A 24,894-nucleotide genomic window follows, 5' to 3' on the forward strand; every position below is an offset into this window, starting at 1 on the left:
AACAGCTCCCATGAGGCTGATCACTCAGGAGAGTGGAAATTCAGAGGAACCACACTAAAGTATCTCTCCCAAGGGCTGGGAAGCCACAGTGGCCTCCTACTCGTTGCTCTCCCTGAAGGTGATACCAGCTCCAAATCACAGAACTCTCCCTCCCCCAGGAAAACAGTCAGGATAGGAAAAGTGACAAAAACTGTGAATGTCTTTACAGTTTTTGAACACAAGTACACCGACACTCATGAGAAACAGGTGCATGTAAGTCACACTCTGTCTCCCTGCTTCTGACCTTGAACCTGTGAGGGGCTGTGAACCAGAGCCAGCCACACAGGTGCCAGGGGAAAACATGCCAGTTCAAACTGTACCCTTGTGCTCCAACACAACCACCATTTCACCCCCCACCCCAGACAAACTGGGGAAAAAAATGGTTTTATTGCAGCTTTTTCTATATAAATATAAAAAAGCAGCATTTTATTGAGGTGAAACCCTCAGCCCAGGTTTCAGCAGGGTGAGGGCTGATGCTGGACCCAAACCCAGCAGATGAAGGCATGTCCATGACATTCTGAGGGATGGGCTGCGTCTCCCCTCAGAACTCCTGGGATTCTCAGTTCATTTTCTTGCGCTTCCGCTGTCCCTCTGGTGCCTTCTGTGTGGGCAAGGGCAGAGACAGAGTGCCCAGCTTGTGATTCTGGTCATCCTCCAGCCCGGGCCCCCCCTTGGCCTTGGACACCCTGAGCCGCAGGGCCTTGGCAACGTCCAGTATCCTGGAAAACACCAGAGATATGCCATCAGTGGAGCTGAGCCCCCTGTGCCATGATCCTGCAGAGACCCACAGCCCACTGGGAGAGGCCCAGAGTGTCTCTGTGGTACAGGGACAGCATGGAGGAGCATCAAGGCTGCAAGGCAGAGAGCCCTCCATGGGACAGAGTAATGCTGATTTTTCCAGCAGGTCCCAGCCTCTTCCATGCTTTTCCCCACAGCATCAGAGGCCACGTGTTCCCAGCTTCAGGGCAGCACAACCCAAACCCGGGCATCGACTGCCAAAACAAACATGGATTCCAGGAAAAGCTTAGTTCCAGAAGGAAAAACAAAAAGGCAAAGTGGATGGAAATCAACAGCAGAGACTGCGCTTAAACCCAGTACTACTGATCAAAGAATAAAGAGGATAACTGTGGGAAAAATAAGTGACAGCATCAAAAACGATGAGGAAGCTTGAAAACCAAGCGGTGACCAAGAAGGGCTTTGGTAAGACCCAGGAATAACTGAATTTTTGGCCAGAAAGCCTGACCCAGTGAATGCTGCAGGGCCAAGGACAGGAGCACAACTGGAGCAGAGCTGCAGCTGCCAGGTGACTCCTGGGAAATGCACCCACCCACAGACAACTGCCTATCCTTCCCAGGAAAATTAAAGCCCTACCCAGGTTCAGAGATGCTTCAGAGCTCTCCCAGGGTATTTCTGTAGGAAATCCTGGCAGGTGTGGACAAAGAGGATGACTCACCTGCTCTCTGGGAGCTTCATGTCGTTCTGCAGGACAGTGAGATCTGTCTGGAAGTTGTTAATGTGCAAAGCCAAGACAATGACATATGCGGTGATTTTAGCCTTCATGGATGCAGAGATTAAATTCTGGATGCTGTGTGGCAAGAGGGAGAACTCGTGAGATGTGGAGTGTAAGGGAGGGTCCTGCTGGTGTCTCTGTGGCCCCTCACACGGACCTCTGCCATACCCGTGCCTCAAAAGCCTCACACACCATGCCTTACCTGCCATTGTTGTAGGTCAGCGAGGTGAAACTCTTCATGAGTTTCCTGCTGATGATGTGTGGGCATTCAGGACCCATTGGATCTAGGGTAGAAAGGAGTTTTGCAGTGGGAATGAGGAACACACACTCTACCTTGCACTGCCCACCCACCACAGCAGCACATGTATCATCCTGGCACTTATCACAGAATATCAGAATACCCATGTGGAAAGGGACCCACCAGGATCACCGAGTCCAGCCCCAGGAATCCCACCGTTTATTTCCTCTTCCCAGGAACACAACAAACCTAAAAGGAACCTCAGTGCTTGACTTTTTAGGTCTCACAATTTTTCAGGCCTGAGAGAATCCCAACAGCTTTTATTTCCCTTAGTAAAAGTGATCTCCCACTTCTATACAATCTAAAATGCACACACACCTATGCACGTATTTCTTTTGCCACAAAATACTGTTAAAGCTGCGACCACACTAACAAGTCCCTACTATCACCAAGTCTAGTCATTCCCACATCCTCCTTTAGACAACTCCTATGGGTGACTCCTGTGTCTCCAGCAACACAGGAATATATTTAAACCCAAGCTTGCCACTTCCTCCTCCCTCAGCCCTGCCAAGGACTGACAAAGACGCAAAAGTTCTAAGGAAGATGGCAAGTCTGGAAAATCTCATCCAAAATGTTTTGCGTGATGCTGTTTCAAAAGCAGGACCCTGAGCATGGCAGAGATATGATCCACACACTCAGCTGACAAGCAAAGGATGATGAAGATATTCCCAAAGGCATGTGTTTATGAGCTGAAAACTCTCTTACGCTTCTTCTTGATCACTTTCAGGTGACTGAACTTGATGAGGGTGTCCAGGAACCAGAGGCATCGAGCTTTGTGGTCTCTACTCTTCTCATCAGTGGGCAGGAACTTCAGCTCCTCCAATACAAAGGAGCAGTGGCTGCAGGAAAGAGGGAGAGTTCAGCTCCCTAGAGGGTCCCTTGCTGCTGTGTACGCAACTGTCCCCCACATTCCCCACGGCAGGTGCTGCTCTGCCACGCCTGGATCCGCTCGGCTCCCTCTGCCCCAGAGCCGTGGCGCTGGCAGCAGACACCCTACAGCCCCTCAGCCAGGACGTGGCCATGGGCAGCAACATTACCTTCTCTCCTCTGCTCCCTTGGCCAACTCCTCTGCGGTGATGTTGGCCAGGGTGGCTGCTGGCACCCGCAGTGCCTCGTACTCAGCAGGAGACAGGACTGGCAGGATTTTAAGGAAAAGAACAAGCCTGGGCTCTCCCTTTAAAGTAGGGCAGTTCAGTCCACACTCACTTGAGGAGAAGCAGGCAGGGCAAGGGGCTGGAACCTGTCCAGGCAGTAAGGCCTCTAGAAGACTGTGGCACAACCACAGCTCACTTCTGAAAAGCCAACCTCACCAATATTCCCTGTGGAATGCTTCCCACCAGGACCGCTCTCCACAGGAAAGAGGTGGATATGGGACTTGCAGGCCCCAAAACCCCAGGGCAGCATTACCTTGCTCCCAGCTCTTGGCCTGTGAGGGACAAAGGCTTGACTTGCTCCCACACGAGTTGGCTTCATTGAGACTTAAAGGCATGGGAAACCACAGAGACACAGAAAAGATACTGTCCTCAAACTTGTAAACGTGCTCCGGCCTGTCGACGTCCTCGTGGCACGGTGGGAGGAAGGCAGAGATGTTCTGCACATCATCCTGGGCCACGTCCTGCATCAGAGCTGGGGAAGGAAGTGGGACAGGAGCATTAGGATCCTGCTAACCAAACTGCAGAGAACTGGAACACAACCTAAATCCTTCCTTTAGAAGCAAGTTTACTCAATGGGTCAACACCATTTTAGTCACAGCTGGAGTTTTAAACATTTACAACTTCTATCAAGGACTTTCTGGTCATAAAAATTTAGAAAGGCCAGTCCAGACTACAGAAACATCTAGAAAAGAAGGGCCTCGAAATGTCTGCCACTGCAGGTGGGCAGAGTTTTGGCACCTGCGTTCCAGTGGACGCCCACTAAGCACAAAGCAGCTCTGAATCCACCCTAGAACAAAAGGGATGAAAGGTGGTGTGGTCTACAGTCAACAGACATCTCTCCTGTGCATGCCAGTGACATTCTCAGGATCTCAGAAGTGCTCTGGAGGGCTCTTGTCTGCCATCCTGCCCAGATGTCCACAGTCAGGGCAACCCTAGCTCTCTCCTGCCACAGCTCGGAAGCCCCCAGGGATGGTGACACCACACTGTGCTGTGACCTGTCCCAAAGCTGCACCACTCTCTGAGGTAAGAAGGTGCCTTTTCAACAGCCAAGCCACAAAATTCAGACCAGATAAAGGCACTACCTTTATCCCTGTGAACTCATATCCCACAGGAGCTTCCAAAGCAGCCAGTATGGACACTGATGTCACAGCGACCTGCCCTCAGTCAGGCAACTCCAACACCAAGTCCAGCAGGACCAGCAAGAAGCAGTTCCTCTACACGTACCTGTCTCAGCTCTTAGACCAGCTATTTTCTCATCATTTAAAGAAAACCCCTCTTCTTCCTGCCACACTTAGCATGGACAGACAGAAGAAGGGATTTCAGGTTGTCCTGATTACACCTCAAGACAGAATCCTCTCACCTGTCACTCCCTTGGCATCGATAACGTTTGCAGCTGCTTTTGTCACAGCTGTGCTCACAATGTCGTTGCCCACAGCATTCATGCGGCGAGAGCTCAGAGCTCGCTTCTGCTTGCTGGTCCCAAAGGCCTCAATGCACAAATCCATCTGCACAAGACAGAAAGACACATTAAAACACCCCGTGCACCCAGGAGAACACACTGCTCGTTCCACAGCCACGGTCCCTATGAAAACTTTAAGCTCTTCATGCGGCAAAATCCGCAGGGGCAGGGTGTGCTGGTCTGCGAGGGGCAGGAGGTCACTGGGGTGGTGACCAGCCTAAAATAACCAGGAAAATACTCCAGAGCCAGGCAATGACTGTACTGCCTCCTGGACACAGGGAGAATGCTCGTCCTGAACAGGTTTACCCTGCAGGACACCAAACCTTCTAGCCTCAAGACAAGCATCTGCCCCTGTCAGCTAGATAATCACAGCAGAACACGACACGGCTTTCAACTTTACCTTCTCCCTGTAGGATTTGGTCTGATAATCCTTTGTGTCGTCAGGTATCAAGTTATCTGTAAAACAAAAAAAGTTAGTGTGCTTGCACAGAAGCAGCCAGGACAGGAGGCTGTTTAGCTCTGTGACTGACAGACTTGGCACAACACATCAGGATCTCAGCCATGTGACCTGGCTAATTAAAGGACACACCAAAAATGAGAACCTAGAACAAAAAAGGGGCTTTTGCTACCAAGTCCATGGGTGAATACATGGACTATGGCAAAACACCCTGCTGCACAGGGTGAAAATCAGCTAGCAAAAGATGTAACCTTTTGGATTCTTATCCTGGGTTCAATGACGAAAAACAGTCCTGCTGCATAAAACTGCTTTCTTTTTATTCTGAGGTCCTGTTCCTGATGAGTCTCAGGCCTCCCTCAGCTGAACACATCCAGACAAGGCTGCACTTGAGCAGTAACACTCTGTGAGTGACTCCCACCCTCCACACTCCCTGCTTAACCTCCACCCTGGACTCGCTGTGCTCCCCTCTCCCGCTGCCTCTCTCAGCATGCACAAGCAAAGGAACTGTCCTTGCTCCATGCCAAGGGAACAAGGCAGGAATGAGAAGGACAAAGCAACTGAGCAGCTGTGACTCCCAGCACCTCCCACCTGAGAGCAGGGGCTGCATGTTGAATATTTCAGCATTGTAGACCTCCATCTGCCCAGAGTTCTTGTCTAACACACCAACAAAGTACCTGGGGAGAACGGGGGCAGTTGATTAGTGAGAGGCAGAACAGTGGAAATGATTTAAATTATATGGTCTTACATCCTGGCAGCTCTCCTGGCAGCCTTGCACGTACAGTGAGTGCTACGATAAACCAAGTTACCTCCAAGGCACGTGTACAAATAAAACCAGAAAGACTTGCTACTTTAAGTATAAGCAGAAGCCCTAAAACAACTGAATTAGGGGAAGTGTAGGTGCCAGAGTTCTGCTATTTCCTTTTATCTTTTTTTTTGCTATGCCAGGATTCAATGGCCATAGCTTGAACAGACAAATTTCCCTGTAGCTCCCAGAGGTGCAGGCCAAGCATCACTTTAGCCCCCAAAACCACCTCATCACCAGTGTTCAGAGCTAAGAGCACTAAAATCTGCCCACAAACCATACTGAATTAACACCCATACCATACACACTTGTTAAACTGGATTTATCCCTCCAAACCCAAGAAGAAAGAACCCCCTGGGTGCTCTTTTGTCAGCTGCAGCATCTCAAACTGGACACTGCTCTGTCTGAGGACCCAGCTCTCCTGGTTTCACTGCTCAGACAGAACAGAGGTTGGTATGGGCATGTTTTGCCAGAAGTGAAGCCAGTCTTGTACAGAATTACAAAACACCTCAACTGGAAGGGCCCCAACAATGATGACCCAACTGATGATGAAGGCAATTTCTTCATCCTAATTTCCTAGTAACAAAGCTCCATCCTGCTGCTACACTAATCTATAACCTCACCCCAGACCACACAAAATGTTTTCAAATGGGTCTGTGATTTACAGACCACAGCTTCCACAAGATGTGCACAAACAACCAGAGCTTCCTGTCCAAATCCTCCAAGCCCCACCACAGCCTTGTGGAAACCTCTGAGGCAGGCGCAGGGAAGGGAGCAGTTCTGTGTCTGGGCAGCGCCTGTGCTCCCAGCTCCTTTTCCATACCTGCACAGGGAGTTGCACTTCATGACCTCGCTGCCAAAGTTGTGCCCCACGTAGCAGAGCCGCTCTGTCTCCGAGACCTGTGAAACCATGGAGAATCCCTTGAACAGAGGGCTGAGGGAACTTCACTGCCTCTGCTCTGCTTCCCCCAGCGCGACCAAGCTCTGCATTCCCGGGCATCGTAATACACACGCAGAGTGTGTGTACAGCAAACCTGCACAACACCTCACAGTGACCACCCCTCAGTACTCCGGTTTAAAACGTGGTTTCCAATAATTCATTTAAGCTCCACTATTCAGGTGCCTGCAATTCACCAACTGAAAAGCCACAGCCACCACTACCAGTGTCGGGATTTTATGAGATGGAACCACTTCAAGATGTTTCAATGCACTACTTATTGCTGCAATGTCACCAAGGGTGAGAACGCCTTCATCGTATGCCGGAAGTCTGTGGTCAGTTGTACCCAGACCACAAGATACAAGGTCTTTTAAACGTTAATTAGCCAATTAACCAATGCCACAAAGTTTGTTTATGTCTTCACACCAATAGTTAATTGAACTCACACGTCTTGCTGCTATGCGAGCTTTCTCATCCAGTCATATGGTGACACACAAATTACTTGCTACACCTTAAAACCTTTTTACAACTACTTATATATCAAAACTTAGAAACCGTAAAACTTTCCACTATCTAGCTTAATAAGTTTCTATCTAAACCACAAACTCACATTTTCACTTATGGTCTCTAAACTCTGAAGCCTTTTCCAAGGTCTCAGGTCAAACCCTGTATTCTGTTTTCGTATTTGGGCCTGCAAGCATGAGATTTTGAGAATGTTCTGGGCCTGGAATTCCCACATACAAGGGGTGCACCAGACACCTAACCACAATTTCAGTGCATTATGAGAATGTGGTGTTTTTTCTGCTCCTCTGCAGTGAATTTTCCACAATGATTTGGGCTGGAACGTCATTTATTCCTTGAGTGCAGCAGCTATAAAAAACTAACAGCAGCATCAGAAAGCACCTTCTGACTGTACCCTCAGTTCCCTTTTCATTGAGAGATCCCCTTATGATGTCATTTAGCTGAACAAAGACACCTTTGGTGAAGATTTGTGAATCTTTGGTGAAGAAACTGTAAACAGAACACAATGCATTTCATTATCAAATGCATCCGACTAGCTGAGAAGCAACTCCCAGATGGTTCAGCTTGTCCCTGTTCTGCCAATTCTACCCTGCAATGTCCATCAGCCACATCAGTGCCAGAGCCTCCTCTGGTTCCTCCGGAATCCAGAGCTACCTCAGCACTTGGAACACATCCCTGTGGAACATGGTGGCCTAAACTTTGATAGTTTAAAAAAAATCTGCTTCAAAGCTCAGCATAGATTTTCTCGGAATCCCAGACTACTTTGGGTCATAAGAGACCTCACAGCCCATCCAGCCCCACCCCTGCCATGCACAGGGACACCTTCCACTGTCCCAGGCTGCTCCAAGCCCCAGTGTCCGGCCTGGTCTTGGACACTGCCAGGGATCCAGGGGCAGCCACAGCTTCTCTGGGCACCCTGTGGCAGGACCTCCCCACCCTCACAGGGAGGAGTTTCTCACTCCAACCGGAGGGAGTTGCTGAGGCCACAGCCCTGAGGGAAGAAGACAGTCAAACCTGCCCGCAGCAGGAACTGCCCGGTTGGGATTACACACGGGAATTGCCTGGGCTGGGCCCCGACCACCGCTCCGGCTGTGGTCTCTAGCGGGCCTCGCAGCCCAGGGGGCTAATTAAGAACACCTGTGACTTTTGTCCAGTTATGGTCATTATCTAGCTACTGCCTCGTCGTGTATTACTATCACAATATCCTAATATTACTGTGAACCGATGGTCCAGAGCCGCCCCCGCCGCCTCAGGGCGGGCCCTCACCAGGATCCTGCGGTGCCTCTTCCGGGGATGCGCTGTGTCCCGGTTACGGTACACGGTGAAGCGAAGGGAGTCGGGGTGTTGCAGCTTCCCGTTGGCGAACCGCACTGCGGGAGAGGAAGCCCGTGAGATCCGGGGCCGGCCGCGATCCCCGAGGGGGGCCCATGACCCACCCCACGCCCCCGGCCCTGTCCCGCTCACCGAGCGCCGCCGGCCGCTCCGCCTCGGGGTCCCCGCGGTAGCGCCAAGTGGCGGCGGCCATGGCAAGGGGCTGAGCGAGAGCGTGCGGCGGGACGCGCGTTCCGACGCGAGTCCCGCTCCTCCGCCTCTTCCGCCACTGCCTCCCGGCGTGGCAATAAGCTCAGCCCCGATTGGGCCAGGTGAGACCCTGCCGCCGCCTAAAAATAACGAGATAGCCGATTGGCTGTCAGCAAGGCCCGCGCCGCCAGCGGCCGGAAGTGACGCACTCGGTCGGCGCGGCGGGGCGGGGCGGGCGGGGCCGGAGCCGGGGCCGGAGCGGCGGGAGCGGGGCCGGGGCCGATCCCGATCCCAGTCCCGATCCCAGTCCCCATCCTGAGCCTCGCACGGCCCTTCCCGCACGGACACCGCAGGTGAGCGGGGCAGGGGGCGGCGGTGAGGCGGAGACCAGTGACCCCAGCGTCGGGGCGCGACCAGGGCTTGCCGGATCCCCCTTTATGTCCCGTGTGCGACACAAAACGTTGTCTCCGAGTGTGTCTTCACCGGAGCTGATGCGGCGCTGGGATGCAGGTGCTTCTGTGGGAAGAGCACAAATTTTGGGTGTTGCACGTGATGCGTGAAGGAAAAAAAAACGGGGGAAAAAAGGCACTGTCTTGAGAAGAACACCTTTCAGCAGGAGACCCCCAGTTATCCAACAGTCAGTTAATGTTCCAGAGTTTTCAAAGGCTGTAAATTACTTAATTTTCCCCGTGCTGAGTATTGTAGGTGATAACTGGTGAATGATCTCCCTGTTCAGACTCCATCCAATGACACACGGTGGGATTCTTGTGATATCCTGTGCAGAGCGATGAGCTGGCCAGCAAAGACAGTGATGGGCAGGAAAGAAAAAGCAGCAAACACGTCCATGTTTGAGGATGGACTTTCTGAATCAGTGGACATACATTTGATTCCTCCTCAAAAGTATAATTCTGGCCATGTGGGGTTTTTTTAGCAGTTTTATGGTCTTGTGTCCATTGATGCTGTCGCATTGCTGTCGGAAAATAAACAGCAGCACAGGAACTTCTGTGTGCATGCCTTGGACATGCAGCCTTTCTGCTCACCAAACCTTACCAAACCAAACTTTGTTGTTTTTTCATGAGGAAAAGTTGAGATATTGCTGAGGGTCATCTATATAGTCTTGGAATGAATCTACTTAGGAAATGACTCATGTTCCATTAATGAAAATTTAAGAGGAAACTGCCCCTGACTCTTGCCTATTTGTCTTGTTGAGCAGCGCATTTGTATTGCCAGCAGCCCCAGTGTTTCTGTGGAAGGTTATCCAGTTGTGTGGGCAGTGTATCAGAGGGGGCAGCAGGTTATTATTGTAATCAGATTTTTTTTGCAAGCCAAGATTAAATGTTTTACTTGCGGGCATGAGGTGACCCCCACTGTCTAGTTTCCAGCACAGCTGCCTGTGACATGGTTGGTGCTGAGGTCCGCTCTGTGGCAGAACCTGGATTTTCACAGCTTTTCCTTGTCCTCCAGACTGCTGGCTTTGATCCTGTGCCCACGTGGTGGTGGTAAAGTCAGACCAGTTTCTGTTTGTCTGTTTTTCAGCTGTCACCTTTCTTCGCAGCCTGTTTCAGTGCAGCCCAACCAGGACTTCAACCACAGAATCATACAACAATTTGGGTTGGAAGGGCACCTTGTCTAGTTCTGCCCCTTGCCAAGGGCAGGGACACTTTCCACTGTCCCAGGCTGCTCCAAGCCCCAATGTCCAGCCTGGCCTTGGACACTGCCAGAGATCCAGGAGCAGCCACAGCTTCTCTGGGCACCCTGTGCCAGGGCCTGCCCACCCTCACAGGGAAGAATCCCATCTTCTACCATCTTTCAGTTTGAACCCCCTCCCCTTTCTCCTTCACTGCAGACTCTTGTAAATAGTCTTGTCCCACCTGCACTGTAGCCCCCTTCAGACCTGGAAGGCCATGGTTAGGTCACCCTGCAGCCTTCTCTTCTCCAGGCTGAACAATCCCAATTCACTCGCCCTTTCCTCACAGCAGAGCTGCTCTGTCCCTCTGATCAGCTTGGTGGCCCATACAGCAGTCTCTTCTGTTTTGCAGGATCATGGATTTCCCAGGGCACTTTGAACAAGTCTTCCAGCAGCTCAACTACCAGAGGCTCCATGGGCAGCTGTGCGACTGCGTCATTGTGGTGGGAAACCGGCACTTCAAGGCGCACCGCTCCGTGCTGGCCGCCTGCAGCACGCACTTCCGCGCGCTCTTCACCGTGGCCGAGGGCGACCAGACCATGAACATGATCCAGCTGGACAGCGAGGTGGTGACGGCCGAGGCCTTCGCCGCGCTCATCGACATGATGTACACGTCCACGCTCATGCTGGGGGAGAGCAACGTGATGGACGTGCTGCTGGCCGCGTCCCACCTGCACCTCAACTCCGTGGTGAAGGCCTGCAAGCACTACCTGACCACGCGGACGCTGCCGCTGTCGCCGCCGAGCGAGCGCGCGCAGGAGCAGAGCGCGCGGCTGCAGCGCTCCTTCATGCTGCAGCAGCTGGGGCTCAGCATCGTCAGCTCGGCGCTGGGCTCCTCGCAGGGCGCCGAGGAGCCGCCCGGTGCCATGGGCACGGCCCTGCGGGGCGGGCTGGAGCAGCGCGCCGCCTTCCCCATCCGCCGCCTGCACAAGCGCAAGCAGTCCTCGGAGGAGCGCGCCCGCCAGCGCGTCCGGCCCGCCATGGAAGAGCCCGTGTCCGACGTGGCCGCCGAGAGCGGGCAGCCCGTCGTCCACTCGCGCGAGGATTTCTTCTCCCCAGACTCGCTGAAGATTGTGGACAACTCCAAGGCCGACGCCGTTGCTGATAACCAGGAGGACAACACAATCATGTTCGACCAGTCTTTTGGTGCTCAGGAGGACGCTCAAGTGCCCAGCCAGTCAGACAACGGTGAGGGAAACATTTCCCAGATGTCCATGGCGTCCCAGGCCACGCAAGTGGAAACCAGTTTCGACCAGGAGGCTGCTGCTGAGAAGAGCAACTTCCCGTGTGAAAATCCGGAGGTCAGCCTGAATGAGAAGGAGCACATGAGAGTGGTGGTGAAGTCAGAGCCCCTGAGCTCCCCGGAGCCTCAGGATGAGGTGAGCGATGTAACTTCCCAGGCAGAGGGCAGTGAGTCTGTGGAGGTGGAAGGAGGAGTGGTGAGCGCGGAGAAGATAGAGCTGAGTCCTGAGAGCAGTGACCGCAGCTTCTCAGACCCTCAGTCCAGCACCGATAGGGTGGGGGACATCCACATTATGGAGGTGTCCAACAACCTGGAACACAAGTCTTCTTTCAGCATTTCAAATTTTTTGAACAAAAACAGGGGAGGTGGCTTTGGTACCAGCCAAAACAATGACGACAACATTCCCAACACCACCAGTGACTGCAGGATGGACAGCGATGCCTCTTACCTGATGAGCCCAGAGTCGGGGCCCACCGGTGGCCACTCGTCCGCTGCCGTCTCCCACGTCGAGAACCCGTTCAGTGAGCCCACGGACTCCCACTTCGTGAGGCCCATGCAGGATGTGATGGGTCTGCCGTGCGTGCAGACCTCCGGGTACCGAGCAGCGGAGCAGTTCGGCATGGATTTCCCACGCTCAGGCCTGGGCTTGCACTCGCTGTCTCGGGCCATGATGGGCTCCGTGAGAGGCGGAGCCGGTGGCTTTCCGGGCTACCGCCGCATTGCCCCCAAGATGCCCGTGGTGACCTCCGTGCGGGGCTCGCAGCTGCAGGAGAGCTCGTCCGGGTCCCAGCTGATGATGAACGGGAGCACTTCTTTCGAGAGCGGGCACCTGTCGCAGCCGGGCCCTCCGCAGCTGACCAGGGCGTCCGCGGACGTCCTGTCCAAGTGCAAGAAGGCTCTGTCGGAGCACAACGTGCTGGTGGTGGAGGGCGCGCGCAAGTACGCCTGCAAGATATGCTGCAAGACCTTCCTGACGCTCACGGACTGCAAGAAGCACATCCGTGTGCACACGGGGGAGAAGCCCTACGCCTGCCTCAAGTGCGGCAAGCGCTTCAGCCAGTCCAGCCACCTCTACAAACACTCTAAGACCACCTGCCTTAGGTGGCAGAGCAGCAACCTGCCCAGCAGCTTGCTGTAACCTGCTGCCCCGGGCCTGGAGGAGCCTCGCTGCCGGCGGGGACGCTCCGGCGGGCGGGCAGACACCGGCGTGCCGCGGTGCCGCACACAGTCTTGGCTCTGCCATTGGGGATATCTGGTACCTACCTCGCGGGTGTCGCCGCCGGGAGCCGCGCGGCGGGGATGGGGATGTGACCCCACGGCGAAGCAGCCCCTTTGCAGGGCAGAGGGGCAACAGCACGGGGGTCTCCTGAAATTAGCACGGTTTGAGAACAAGAAACTGACGTGCGCGCTTTTTTTTTTTTTTTTTCTTCCCTCTCTCTAAAGCATTTTGTAACAGTGAAAGCATTTAAATGATTACTGTAACATGAGTTGCTGCATTATGTGAGCACAGTGGTGCAGGCCCCTTACCTTTAAAAGAGAAAAACAGCTTAGGCTGCACCTGCCTGACATAATGCTTTAAAATACGCTACTTACGACAATAGTTCTAGGATTATGAATGTATGTTTGGCTGTTTTGTAGTAAAGGACACTGTGTAATCAAGGTGCTTAAATTAAATCCCAGACAAGTAACTTTTGGACTGCCAGGTGTACATATAACTGTAATACAGCAAGATCTGGATGTTTGGCTGTTTTTTGTTTGGTTTTTTTTTTTTTCATAGAAACGAGTATTAAGTGGTAAGTGAAGTATTGTCTCTTGTTTGTGCTATTCCTAGCAGTATTTTAACCAGTTTGTATCTCCTATGTTACAATTCTATATACGCAGGAGTTTGAACAGAGCTTGTCTTTGTCTGTTGTTCTGAAGGAGAGGGAATTTGTGATGGCTTTTTTTGCCATGTAAGACAGTATCTTGCTGTTCTCAGATGCCCACAGTCCATCTGGTCCCTGTTATGGCGTGAGCACATCGTTTTTTTCTCCTATCTCCAGGCTTTAATTTCCTGCCCCTGCACTCTTAGTGACTTCCCTTTGCAGCGGTGGGTCTGTCCTTGGATCAAATCGCTCCTAGGTCAGGAGCAATCCTCGTTTGCCATATTGCACAGAGTCATAGAGTATGCTGAGTTGGAAGGGACCCCTCAGGATCATTGTGTCCAGCTCCTGGCCTTGCAGGAGATAGCCCAACAATCCCATCTTGTGCCTGAGAGGAATGTGCAAACACTTCTTTACCTTGGGCAGTCTTGGGGTTGTGTCTCTGGGGAGCTTGTTCAGTGCCAGACCACCCTCTGGGTGAAAAACCTTCCCTGATAGCCAACCTAAACCTCCCCTGATTCAGCTTCAGCCTTTTTTTAAGTCCTATCACTGGTTATGAGAGTGAAGAGATCTGTACCTGCCTTTCTGCTGCTCCTCAGGAGGATGTTGAAAACCCCAGTGAGGTCTGACCTCAGTCTCCTCCATGCTGAGCAAACCAAATGTCCTCAGCCGTTGCTCATAAATCTTCTTCTCCAGACCCCTCACCAACCTCATGGCCTCCTTTGGACATTCTCTAACAGTTTAATGTCTTTTATATGATGGTGCTCAAAATTGCCCACAGCACTCGAGGTGAGGCCACCCCAGAGCAGAGCAGAGCAGAGCAGGACAATCCCCTCCCTCACCTGGCCGGTGATACCCCCAGGACGTGATTGGCCCTCCTGGCTGCCAGGGCACTGCTGGCTCATATTCTGTACAATGTTCTTGTTAAATCCAGGCCTTCCGCTTCAGCTAGTGTCATAAAAGTACTTTTCCCCATACATTTTAAAAAAGCTAATGTAAATTTAATTTTAAAAAATGGCACTGTACACGTGCAGCAGAAATCTGTCGTTCTCCATGTGAGTCATGTAAATCTCTTTTTAATGTCCTCTTTTTTGGTGCCACTGTAACTTAACATTGCCTGCAGTCTCCTTGCTTCCTTGTCAGAGGTGCACACAAACTGGTGCTCAGCATTCTTAGGTTTTAAAATAAACTTTCAGAGCACTTCTGCGATGATAAATGCTGCTCAGCTGAGCAGGGGCTGGGTCAGGGCTGCAGAATGTCCTGCTAAGGTGAGACAGGATTCCCTGCACCTGCCCTGTCTGTGTGTCATTTGCACCTTGACCATCCGAGGAATGCAGAAGCACAGGAGATGGTTGGATTAATTCCTTTAAAATGTTAATATTTTGCTATAGGGTTTACTTAATGGTCATATCTCTGGCTCTTAATTTTTTTAAGCATTAAAATAACAATTTTTTTTTTTAAGCAGTGGGATATGCTGTGTTTTGTTTTAAATAATTTCAGTATTGGTGACTAACAGCATTGAGCTGCATAAACACTCTCCCAAACAACAATAAAATGCAGTGTTTTGTACTTTAGTATTTTCTTGTGTTGCTTTATTAAGTAACACTGTTTCATCTTCATTTCATTTCTAGTGTTTTGCTTTTTAAAAACAAGGCTTGGGGTTTTTTTCATTTTCTGTTTCCTGTAGCACATCCGAATTTGTTGAATTGTTACAATGTTTTGCGCAAGGAGACTAATTAGGAACTAATATGAGCAGATAAACACTTAACTGGACTTTTGAACTGTTTTTATAAAAAAATAATGTGGAATATCAGTGCAGGAGTTCTGTACTTATTTGAGAAAATGTTTGGAGCATTTTTGGAAGCAGCAGCTTTAAAATTGTCAGTTGATGCGCAGAGGGGCAGTTGCAGGCCTGGAGCCTGCGGGTGCCTCGCAGCTGAGTCTTCCTAAACGAAGCAATAAATTCCTGGGAATAGCATGAATAAATAGCTGGGGCCTGAGCTGCCCACTCTAGTGAAGGGTGTCTCACCCCACAGCCTGGAGAGCTTGTGCCACTGGATTGCGCTCATAATTGAACTTTGCAAGTGGGATCTCGCATGGGGGTGTCGGGGTGTCTGTTCCGAAACACCTGGAAATAAACCCTACTTTTTTGTGTTGCTGTGTCTGACTGGCTTCACTGGTTTGGGGCTCTCCACACCAGCCTGTACAGAAAAAATTGTGGCTGCAAAAGAAATCGTAAAAACCTGGCCTTGGTAATAATTCTGTCCCCAGTAGAGTTCTTTGTAATAACTTACTTTTGTTAATGAACTAATATCTACGCAGCACCTATAAAATTCATGAACCATGGTCACTGCTGCTCTCTGAATTCCTCATGGGAGGATGTCACAGATGCAGGAGGTGCTTGTCTCGAAGGAGTTCTGAGATGGGCACCTGAGCCCAGTGCTGCAGTCCCAGCTGATTTACCTGTTTCTAGGTATCTATTTTTTAATGCACCTTGGGAATCTGACACACCTGCTCAGACACCAGGTCGTTCCCTGTCATCATCAGGGATAACAGGAACCTGTTGGATTTTCAGTCACCGTCCTTGAGCATCACAGCAGCTCCACCAGCAGCAGTAATCTTCAGTGTCAACACTAAGCAGTCGTGGAGACCAGTGAACTCCCCCACTGGACTCGTGCCCTGGGTTTTCACAGCAAAGCCATTCCTGATTTCCACTGGGTAGTTTGGAAGCTCCCCAGCCAGCTGGGATGCCCAGAGCATACTCCCTTCCCACCACCATGGCCACAAGTCTTTCTTGCTCAGTCCAGTTTACAAATCTTCAGAACTTCTGACAGGCCAGCACAAGGCAATCAGCCATGGTTGTGAATCATGGTTGTGATAAATGTGTCAGAATTCCTCCCAGGTGTGATGCAGGCAACTTCAACAGCCATCACTGCTATCAGAGAGTGCTTCATTGAGCACACAAGAAATGCCAGCAGAGTTCAGCACAAGGGACGCTTGCTGTGGGACAGGAAGAGACACAGAGTGTGCTGGGTGAGCTTTAGCTCCCGTCACAGGCTTTGTGCTGTGCCCTGGCTCCCTCCTCACACCAGGATTATGGTGCTGTCAGCTGCTCACCCCAGGACACTTCCCTCCTGCCCATTGCATGCTCCTTGCTCCCTCGTGCTGCCATCCCCAGAAAGCACTGGTTCCCTCTCTGTCCCCTGCTAGGGTGAAGGCACAGGGGAGAAGGCATGGCTGGCTGCAGGGCAGTGGGGCTTGTCCTGGAGCAGAGGTGGGAAAACCCCATCTCAGCAGGGCGGGTCAGCTACTGTTCAACCTGGACATGCCACGGGGGCTCCTGTGTCATCAGGGACACCATGGAGTGGTGTGTTGCGACTGGGAGGAAGGGGAGGGAGAAGGATGGCTGATGGAGAGCCACAGCCCAAATGGAACCTGAGTCCAGGTGCGCTCTTCAGCGTGTTCCCTGGCATGAGCACTGGGAGCACTCAGAGCTGGAAGGAGGCTGGGTTGACTGGTGAGAGCGACCACATCACACTGTGGGGACACCTGTGGGGTGGCTGGGATGGGTAGCACTGCACAGGGCTGTCCTGTCTGCCACATGGTCACCGAGGATGGGAGGGCACATGGGGAGGGGCCATGGTGAGGCCAGTGCACGCTCTGGGGGCAGATCCACCCCCGTCCTGCAGGATGGGCCAGCGGGACCAAAGGCTTATCAAAGCTGTGGCTGCCCACACCCCGAAGATGTCCAAGGCTTGGACCAATCTGGGAGCGTGGAAGGTGTCCCTTCCTGTGGCAGGTGGGGTGGAATGAGATGATGCATGAGGGGCCCTTCCAACCCAACCCATTCCATGATTCTGTGATCAGTGGGCTCTAGGTTCCAGCCCCCATTTATGGAAGTGTGACAGTGGCTGCAGGACATATGAATCCCCAAAGCCATCAAGATGTGCCCATCAGGCCTCTCCTGGCAGCTGGAGGCTCAGGCCCTCTCAGGCTCTGCACCAACAAATGTCTCTGCACATCTGAGAAACGTGAGGGGAGCTGCAGCCAGAACCTACAAAGTGGTAGCAGAACCACCCAGTGAATTGCAGTTTGCCATCCACTGTGGAGCTGTTCCTGGAATTGGTTATGGATACAAAAGGCAGAGCTGAAGGTTCCTGCACAAGCTTGTTTTGTGCTTTTCTTCAGACACCTCAAGCAGAGGATCAAGCAGTGCCACCGATTCCATAGGACCATTTGACGTTGTGAGCTGCAGCAGCTCCTGTGGCAGCAGCAGCCTGCATGGTCAAAGCTGGTACCTCTCCTCCCTTCCTAGCTACAAGCCCAGGTAAGGCACTCCTGGCCTCTCACTGTGACCAAGAGCCAGGTTTTGAGGACGGATGCTGCTGCAGCAGCTCCCTTATGGTAGTTCCAGCATGGCAAGCACTCCCCAGTCCAGGGCCAACCCCTCTAGCACCCGCAGTGTGCTCCACCACGTCCCCCGTTCTCAAATAACATGAGCACGACACATCGGCTGCTACTCTTTAATGGCTCCTGGCCCCGGCAGGGGAGGGGACCAGGCTGGCCCTCAGCGCCGCGTCCGTCCCACGGCGCTGCTGGAGCGGGGCCCGGCCATCACAGCTTCAGCTCGTGGGGCATGGGCTCCCCTCGCAGCCCTGCCAGCAGGTTGTTGGCTGCCAGCACTGCCATGGTGCTCCTGGTGGCGTACGTGGCGCTCCCGATGTGCGGCAGGATCACTGCAGGGACAGGGAGGGATGCTGCTCACCTCTCACCTTCACGCACGCCCAGCAGCCCCTTTCAGGGCTGTCAGGTGCAGTAGCCGTGTCGGTGTTACTTGTGTATTAATAAATATGTAATATTGATGTTACAAACAATGTATTCAATAAATACACGTGTATGAATTATGTCCTGCCTGGTCTGGTTTCAGAGCTGTCCAAATATTTCCTCCAAGTATTTCCAGAAAATCTCTGCTCTTATCACTCCTTACACTGCCTACTTTGAGAAACAATGCACACAAACAAAAATGAGTTTTAGCAAAAAGATAAAACAGCTACAGGTTTGTATTTCAGAAACAAACACTCAGTCACAGGCATTTAGAAATTTTCATGGATGTCTCCACCATTTCTTTTTGGAACATACTTTTCCTTCTCCAGAAACCCCCTTCCCCTGGAGGGAGGACATCCTGTGCAATAAAGGCCAAGCAAGCTCCTTCCTAGCCATCCTTCCTCACCTGCATCATCCTCCTCCAGAGAAGACAGGTCTCAGTCCTGGACCTGCACCTGCACACCTTCCCAATGCCTGGAACTATTCAGGTAATTAACAGGCTGCCCATGCCCATGTCAGCTGGGCCAGCCCAGCAGCACTCCCAAGGTGAAGACTCCTCCAGGCAAACTCAACAGCCCACTTTTAGCCAGTGGGAAAATTTTCTAGCACAGTATGTGCCCAGGAGCCCACAGAACACCTGAGCTGGACGGCCTGAGCTGGGAATTGGTTCCTCATTCGCGCACCTGCTGATACCAGATCCTCCGTGAACTTCACACATTGAATGAAGAGCCATCACGAAGGTACTAAAACTGAGCTTACCTCAATGGCTTTCTGGAAAATTAAAACAGCTCCCACACTTGTTTGACATTGTGTTGATGAGTTTTCACCCCACAGCAGCTCCCTGCGTCGTACAGCAGCCCACCCAAATATACCCGACCTGCCTGCCCTGTGCTCTGGTGCCCACTGCCACCAGTAGACTAATGGGGACATGGGGTCCCTGTCACACCTGCCACTGGGTCCCCAAGGCAGCCCCTGCTGCAGGAGGGGCCTGAGCACTCCCCCAGACACTCACCGCAGTTCTTGAGGGACAGCAGGGGGTGGTCAGTAGGCAGTGGCTCCGGCGTGGTGACATCCAGGCCAGCTGCTGCGATCCGGCCGTGGGCCAATGCATCGTACAGGTCCTCCTGGTTCACCACAGCCCCCCTGCAAACGTGAGGGGTGAGAGGCTGGCGCCACTGCCGAGGGTCCTGCAGGCTCCCAGGGGCACAGAGGCAGCAGGTCCCCAGGGCTGCCTAAGCAGAGGACAGACCCTCTCCGGATGTCCCCGAACCTCCCAGCAGTGAGCTGCTCCTGCTCCAGCTGCCCACAGTGCGGGGAAGAGCTGGGTGCTCCCTGAATAATTTATCTTGCCTTTGGCTCAGTCCCAAGGGGCCTTGGGCAAATGTTCCCAGCGGCTGCAGCCATGAAGGCTGTCTGGACTCACTGCCCAGCAGATTGCCCTCTCTCACTGCCCACTCACAGCGTGGAAGGGCAACAGCCACTCTCCCAGGCACGGATCTGGGCCGCCAGTACCTGCTTGTGTTGACGAACACAGAAGTCTTCTTCATCCTGCCAAAGAAGTCCTTGTTGCACATCCCCTGGGTAGCTGGCGTCAGGGCACAAGTCACCACTACAAAGTCCGACTCCTCAGCCAGCCTCGTCAGCGGGACTGAGGGAAGAAAGATGGAAACATCCCACTGCAGCCAACACCTTCCCTCAGCAGAACTCCAGGGGCAGCTGCAGTCCCTCCTGTCCTCCCAGAAGGACACCTCGGTACTCAGCCCATGGGGACAGTCCACAAGACCCTCCCCTCCTTCTAGGAGCAGCTGTCACATTTTGCCTCTGCTCACTGCTTCCAACTTCCTTGTGGGAATGAAACTGACAGAAAATCACCAATGCACAGATACAGGGAAGGGGAAGAGTGACAGGATCAGCTGCAGCCTGGAGTTCTCACAGCGGTCTGATGAACCCCTCTGTGTTCAGCCTCCACCTGGCTTGGAGGAGGCAGGGTCCTCTCTGTCACCCCCCACTGCCTTGTGGGGCATGTCTGGGACATGGCACTCCCTCCCCTGCTGCCCCCTCACACTGGGTACGCCCAGGAGCCCCCCAGATCCCCCAGACTGTGCCCTCCCTCCCCTGGCCCACCCTGCAGGTGACAAACCCTGTGAGCGACCCCCTGGAGCTGTCCCAGCCACAGTGCTCCACGACTGATGACCGGCACCACCCCTGCCCTGGTGCCGTCCTTACCAAACTCAGCCCCAAACTCTGCTGCACTCTCCGGTTTTGGGCCACTGCCAGTGTACAGAAACTTCCTGACCCCAAACGGCTTCAGGCGCCGGGCAACTGCCTGTCCTGAGTGAGGGAGAAAGATGTTGGGCTGCTGTGGCTGCACAACACATGTGGGGCACAGCACGTGAAGCCACTGAAGGGCTGCTGCAGTGGGATCACTCCTTCCTGACTGTGGGATGAGGTTGGAGACATTCTGCTGTGGAAAGGGGCCCATGGACACTGACCCCGTGACTACCCTTGGGAGCACAGTGCCCTGGGGAGCAAGGACAGGAACGGCTGTCTGCTGGCAAAGTCCACAGCTGGATGGAGCGTCGTGTGGACTTTGCCACTGCATTTGTTTGACTGAGGACCAGGAGGAGGTACAGATTGCTGCAGGGCTGGAGGTGGTGGAAGCACGTGAACACCTAAGGCTGTTTAAGGCTGAGGCTGACGAGGCAGTTCAGCTGCTGGAAGAGGCTCTGCACAGCTCCCCTCACCGTGCTCACGGGGTTCAAACAGGTGAACACCAGGTCACCACCTTGGCTGAGTCACAGAGCCCCAGAACAGTCTGGGTTGGAAAAGACTGCAAGGACCATTCTCATTCCAACCCTGCCACCTCCGGCAGGGGCACCTTCCAGCGGCCCAGGTTGAAGGTGAGGCTCCAAACGCGCCCTGCCACTGCTGGAGAACAGAAATCTGCTCCCTGAACTGCACTTACCTATCCTGCCCAGCCCGATGATGCCCACGGTGCTGTCAGACAGGCCATACCCACACATCCACAGGGGCTTCCACGTTGTCCAGCCGCCACTGGCAGAGAGAGTGGGACAGGAACACGCATCATGGAAAGCTGTTCAGAGCCCAGCCCTGGCTGCACAAAACTCTGGCCTCGGCTTCTCCTCAGCAGCCCATGTGGCATGGGTCTGGGGCCACCCACAGCGGGCACTCACCTCTTCACCTGCTCTGCAGCCTCCGGCAGCCGGCGGCACGCGGACAGCAGCAAGGCCACGGTCAGCTCCGCGGTGGCGTCGGTCAGCACGTCGGGGGTGTACCCCACACGGATCCCCCTGCCAGGCCAGACGGGGCTCTGGGGCAGCGCTGGGGAGCTCCCCTGGCATCCCCAGGCTGGGTGCCAGCACTGTGCCTGTCCCAGGTACCCAGCGACATCCCTTTGGCTCTCGGACCCCTGGCACACGCTTTCTCCAGTCAGTCCTTGTCTCGGCCCAGCACCCAAACACTTCTCCAGCCCGTCGGGGTGACCCCAGCCGTGATCCAGCAATAGAGGGGTGCAGGTAGCTGACCCCACCCAGCCCCACGCTCTGTGAAAGCCCACCTGCCAAAAGGGAGCAGCGGGACGCGGGCTGTGCCGGGGGAAGGGGTTCAGAACTGGGGGGACAGTACAGGGAGGTGCCGAGCACGGGGGAGGGAACGAATCATGGCGGGGTCAGAGCAGGGGCAGGGTTGGAGCGGGAGCTGTCAGAGCTGGCGGGAGACAGAGCAGGGGAGGAGAGGGGCGGCGTTACCGCTTCTTGATCTCGTCCAGGGCGAGGTGGTCGAAGCCCACGGACAAAGTGCTGATGACCTTCAGGTCGGGCCCTGTAAGACACGATCGGCGCTGCCGTGCCCGTCCCGAAGGCCCGGGGGAGGGTCGGGGGGGAGCAGGGGGCCCCGCACGCACCGGCCGCGTCCAGCACCTCGCGGTCGATGCGGTCCGAGAGCAGGCAGAGCAGCCCGCGCGTCCCCGCCACGCCCGCCAGCAGCTCGGCCCGCGGCACCGGCTCCTCCGAGTCCCACTGCTGCACGCGGCACCTGCGGCGGCACCGGCACCGTCACCCACCGGCACCGGCACCGGGACCCGCACCGGCACCGCCATCGACATCCACATCCACATCGACATCCACATCGACAGCCACACTGGGACCGGGACGGGAATCGGCGCCGGGACTCGTACCGGCACTGCCACCGACACCCGAGCCGGGACCGGCACCGGGACCCGCACCGACACTGCTCCTGCAGCGGCACTCGCGGCGCTCACCCGCTGGCCTGGGACAGCAGCCGCAGCCCCTCGGCCGGGATCCGCCGCGTCACGAACACCGACATGGCCGCTGCCACCGCCCGGGCCGACCGTGCGCCCGCCACCGTCCGTACAGCACCGAACAGCCCGGGACAGCGCGGCACAGACCGGAACAGCAGCGAACAGCCCGGAACAGCGCGGCACAGACCGGAACAGCAGCGAACAGCCCGCCCCCAGCCCCGCCCCGGCCCGCCCCGCGTTCGGCCGGCCGTGCCTGAGCCGGCAGGTGTGTCCGTCCATGGGTGTATGGACACCCCTGCGGGGGTGTGTGTCCACACGCGGACATGTGGACATTGCTGGACAAGGAGGCTCAGGAGGGCCCCTGTGGCTCTGCACAAGTCCCTGACAGGAGGACACAGCCGGAGGGGTCGGGCTCTGCTCCCAGGGAACAGGGACAGGAGGAGAGGGAATGGCCTCAGGCTGGGACAGGAGGAGAGGGAACGGCCTCAGGCTGGGACAGGAGAGGCTCAGGTGGGACACCAGCAGGAATTTCCTGGGTGGACAGGAATTGACAGGGGCTGCCCAGGGAGATTTAGAGTCCCCATCCCCGGAGGTGTCCAAGGAAGGACTCAGGATGTGGCACTCAATGCTCTGGGCTGGGGACAAGGTGGGAGTCAGTGGTGTCAGAGTTCCTGTGCAGCCTAATGGGTTCGGTGGTCCTGTGATATACACATGCAAGCACACATCTGTGCACACTCTTACACACAGATAAGTCTTTGTGCACAGACAAATACACACCTGCATACACAGGTATGTACATTCGTACACACACACACAACACAGTGTGCTGTTTTGGCATGAATTCCTGCCTCCACAGCCTCTGGTGGCAGCTTTGGAGGGTCCCCGAGGCTAGGGATGGGTCAGCTGCCGCCTCTCACTGCATTGAGCAGACTCTGCTCAGTAATTAACCCAGATTTAAATTGTCTGGAGACCTGATTTGAACACGTTCTGTGACTACAGGTACAGGGCAGGGGAGGCCAAGGAACCGTGAGCTTGATAGTTGACACAGCCATGTGCCTCTTGAAAGGAGCACCGAGGCAGACACATAAAGATGACACATTTGTGGGCAAAGGGAACATGGAGTTTGAGATATTTACACCAGAATATTGCTCCATGTGGGATTCATTCTGCTGCTCCAGGTAGGATTTCCCTGTATCATGATGTACCATCAGCATGCTGTCAGATTATGCCAGCAGATTTGGTTTTATTTTTAAATGATTGCTTGGAAGTTTGTTTCATGCTGCTGAGCTGGGTATCATTCGGGCTGACACTTTATCTGTCTCCCTGATCAGTATGGATTAGAGTCGGGAGTACCTGCTCTCCAGTGTGACAACACCAGGCTCATCCTGCTGGGGTTTTCCAGTTCCTGCTTCCCGGTCCCAGTGGATGTGGTGGAGTCACTCCCTCAGACACTTCAGCACCCTCCAAGCTCTGGGCCACTGCCCCCAATGGCATCAAAGACATGGACACCCCCAGAGAGGGTTTATTTACAAAACAAAGTGCACAATTCTGGCCACAATGTGTTTTTATCAATTTAAAGCACCTGTAAATGGTCTCCTTCCCTGTGGCTTCCAGTGTGGAGTCCCCCAGCCCATCTTGGTCTCTCCTGGAGGTGAGGTGATGGTGCTGTGCTCCCACACAGCATCTCTCAGGGGCCCTTGGCAGCAGAGCCAGAGGGTGACCCTGGCTCTGGACAACCATCCCGTGTTTCCCATTTTGGTGTTTTCTGGATAAACCCAACACACGTATGTAAATGCCTAATTCTGTCTGCACCCTGTGATTTGTTGCAGGCAGACCTGACTGTCCCACCTCTGGGAAACTGAAAACCTTTCAAAGAGAACTGCAAGAAGAGAGGAATAGGTAATAAGACACCCACTACTCTCCCACACCTCTCTGCCACCCAGGTATGGGCGGCCACACCTCCACACTCCCATATCCCCCTCCTGCTGCCAAGTGGGAAGGGCACTGGCAGAGCTGGGAATGCAATCCTTTCTGGTACAGCTGGAGTTTGACCGAGTCGGGGAGGGACAGAAGAAACCACCAGCTTTCCCTCTCTGAAGGGAAACACCAGCCCCCCCAAGCAGAGGTGGCAGCTCTCCAGAGGATACAGGAGCATGGACATGTGGCAGCCCCTTGAAAAAGCCAGAGAATGGCTGGGTCTCTGCCCATCCCATCCCATCCCATCTCATCCCAACCCATCCCATCCCATCCCATCCCATCCTATCCCATCCCATCCCATCCCATCCCATCCCATCCCATCC

General features: G+C 54.1%; 3 protein-coding genes across 3 annotated transcripts; 1 reads left to right on the forward strand and 2 right to left on the reverse strand.

The window, feature by feature from the left end:
* Nucleotides 1-383: 383 nt before the first annotated feature.
* POLR1E (RNA polymerase I subunit E) lies at nucleotides 384-8,754 on the reverse strand. Its single transcript, XM_040090618.2, has 12 exons — nucleotides 8,643-8,754; nucleotides 8,445-8,548; nucleotides 6,543-6,619; nucleotides 5,506-5,591; nucleotides 4,861-4,916; nucleotides 4,362-4,506; nucleotides 3,366-3,473; nucleotides 2,885-2,981; nucleotides 2,553-2,686; nucleotides 1,752-1,833; nucleotides 1,493-1,624; nucleotides 384-758 (listed from the first exon to the last, which is right to left on the reverse strand). The coding sequence occupies exons 1-12, from the start codon at nucleotides 8,701-8,703 to the stop codon at nucleotides 599-601; spliced, it is 1,242 nt and encodes a 413-aa protein (XP_039946552.1). The 5' UTR covers nucleotides 8,704-8,754; the 3' UTR covers nucleotides 384-598.
* Nucleotides 8,755-8,951: 197 nt separating this feature from the next.
* ZBTB5 (zinc finger and BTB domain containing 5) lies at nucleotides 8,952-15,625 on the forward strand. The gene is made up of 2 exons (XM_040090617.1): nucleotides 8,952-9,052; nucleotides 10,739-15,625. The coding sequence occupies exon 2, from the start codon at nucleotides 10,743-10,745 to the stop codon at nucleotides 12,765-12,767; it is 2,025 nt and encodes a 674-aa protein (XP_039946551.1). The 5' UTR covers nucleotides 8,952-9,052; nucleotides 10,739-10,742; the 3' UTR covers nucleotides 12,768-15,625.
* A 2,375-nt stretch (nucleotides 15,626-18,000) lies between these two features.
* GRHPR (glyoxylate and hydroxypyruvate reductase) lies at nucleotides 18,001-22,740 on the reverse strand. The gene is made up of 9 exons (XM_040090162.2): nucleotides 22,595-22,740; nucleotides 22,238-22,368; nucleotides 22,083-22,155; nucleotides 21,510-21,626; nucleotides 21,281-21,369; nucleotides 20,542-20,646; nucleotides 19,828-19,963; nucleotides 19,328-19,458; nucleotides 18,001-18,227 (listed from the first exon to the last, which is right to left on the reverse strand). Exons 1-9 carry the CDS (start codon nucleotides 22,657-22,659, stop codon nucleotides 18,106-18,108), a joined length of 969 nt encoding a protein of 322 aa, XP_039946096.1. The 5' UTR covers nucleotides 22,660-22,740; the 3' UTR covers nucleotides 18,001-18,105.
* Between the last annotated feature and the right edge of the window lie 2,154 nt (nucleotides 22,741-24,894).

This window comes from Hirundo rustica, chromosome Z (assembly GCF_015227805.2).
Source record: "Hirundo rustica isolate bHirRus1 chromosome Z, bHirRus1.pri.v3, whole genome shotgun sequence".
In the NCBI taxonomy this organism is placed as follows: domain Eukaryota; kingdom Metazoa; phylum Chordata; class Aves; order Passeriformes; family Hirundinidae; genus Hirundo; species Hirundo rustica.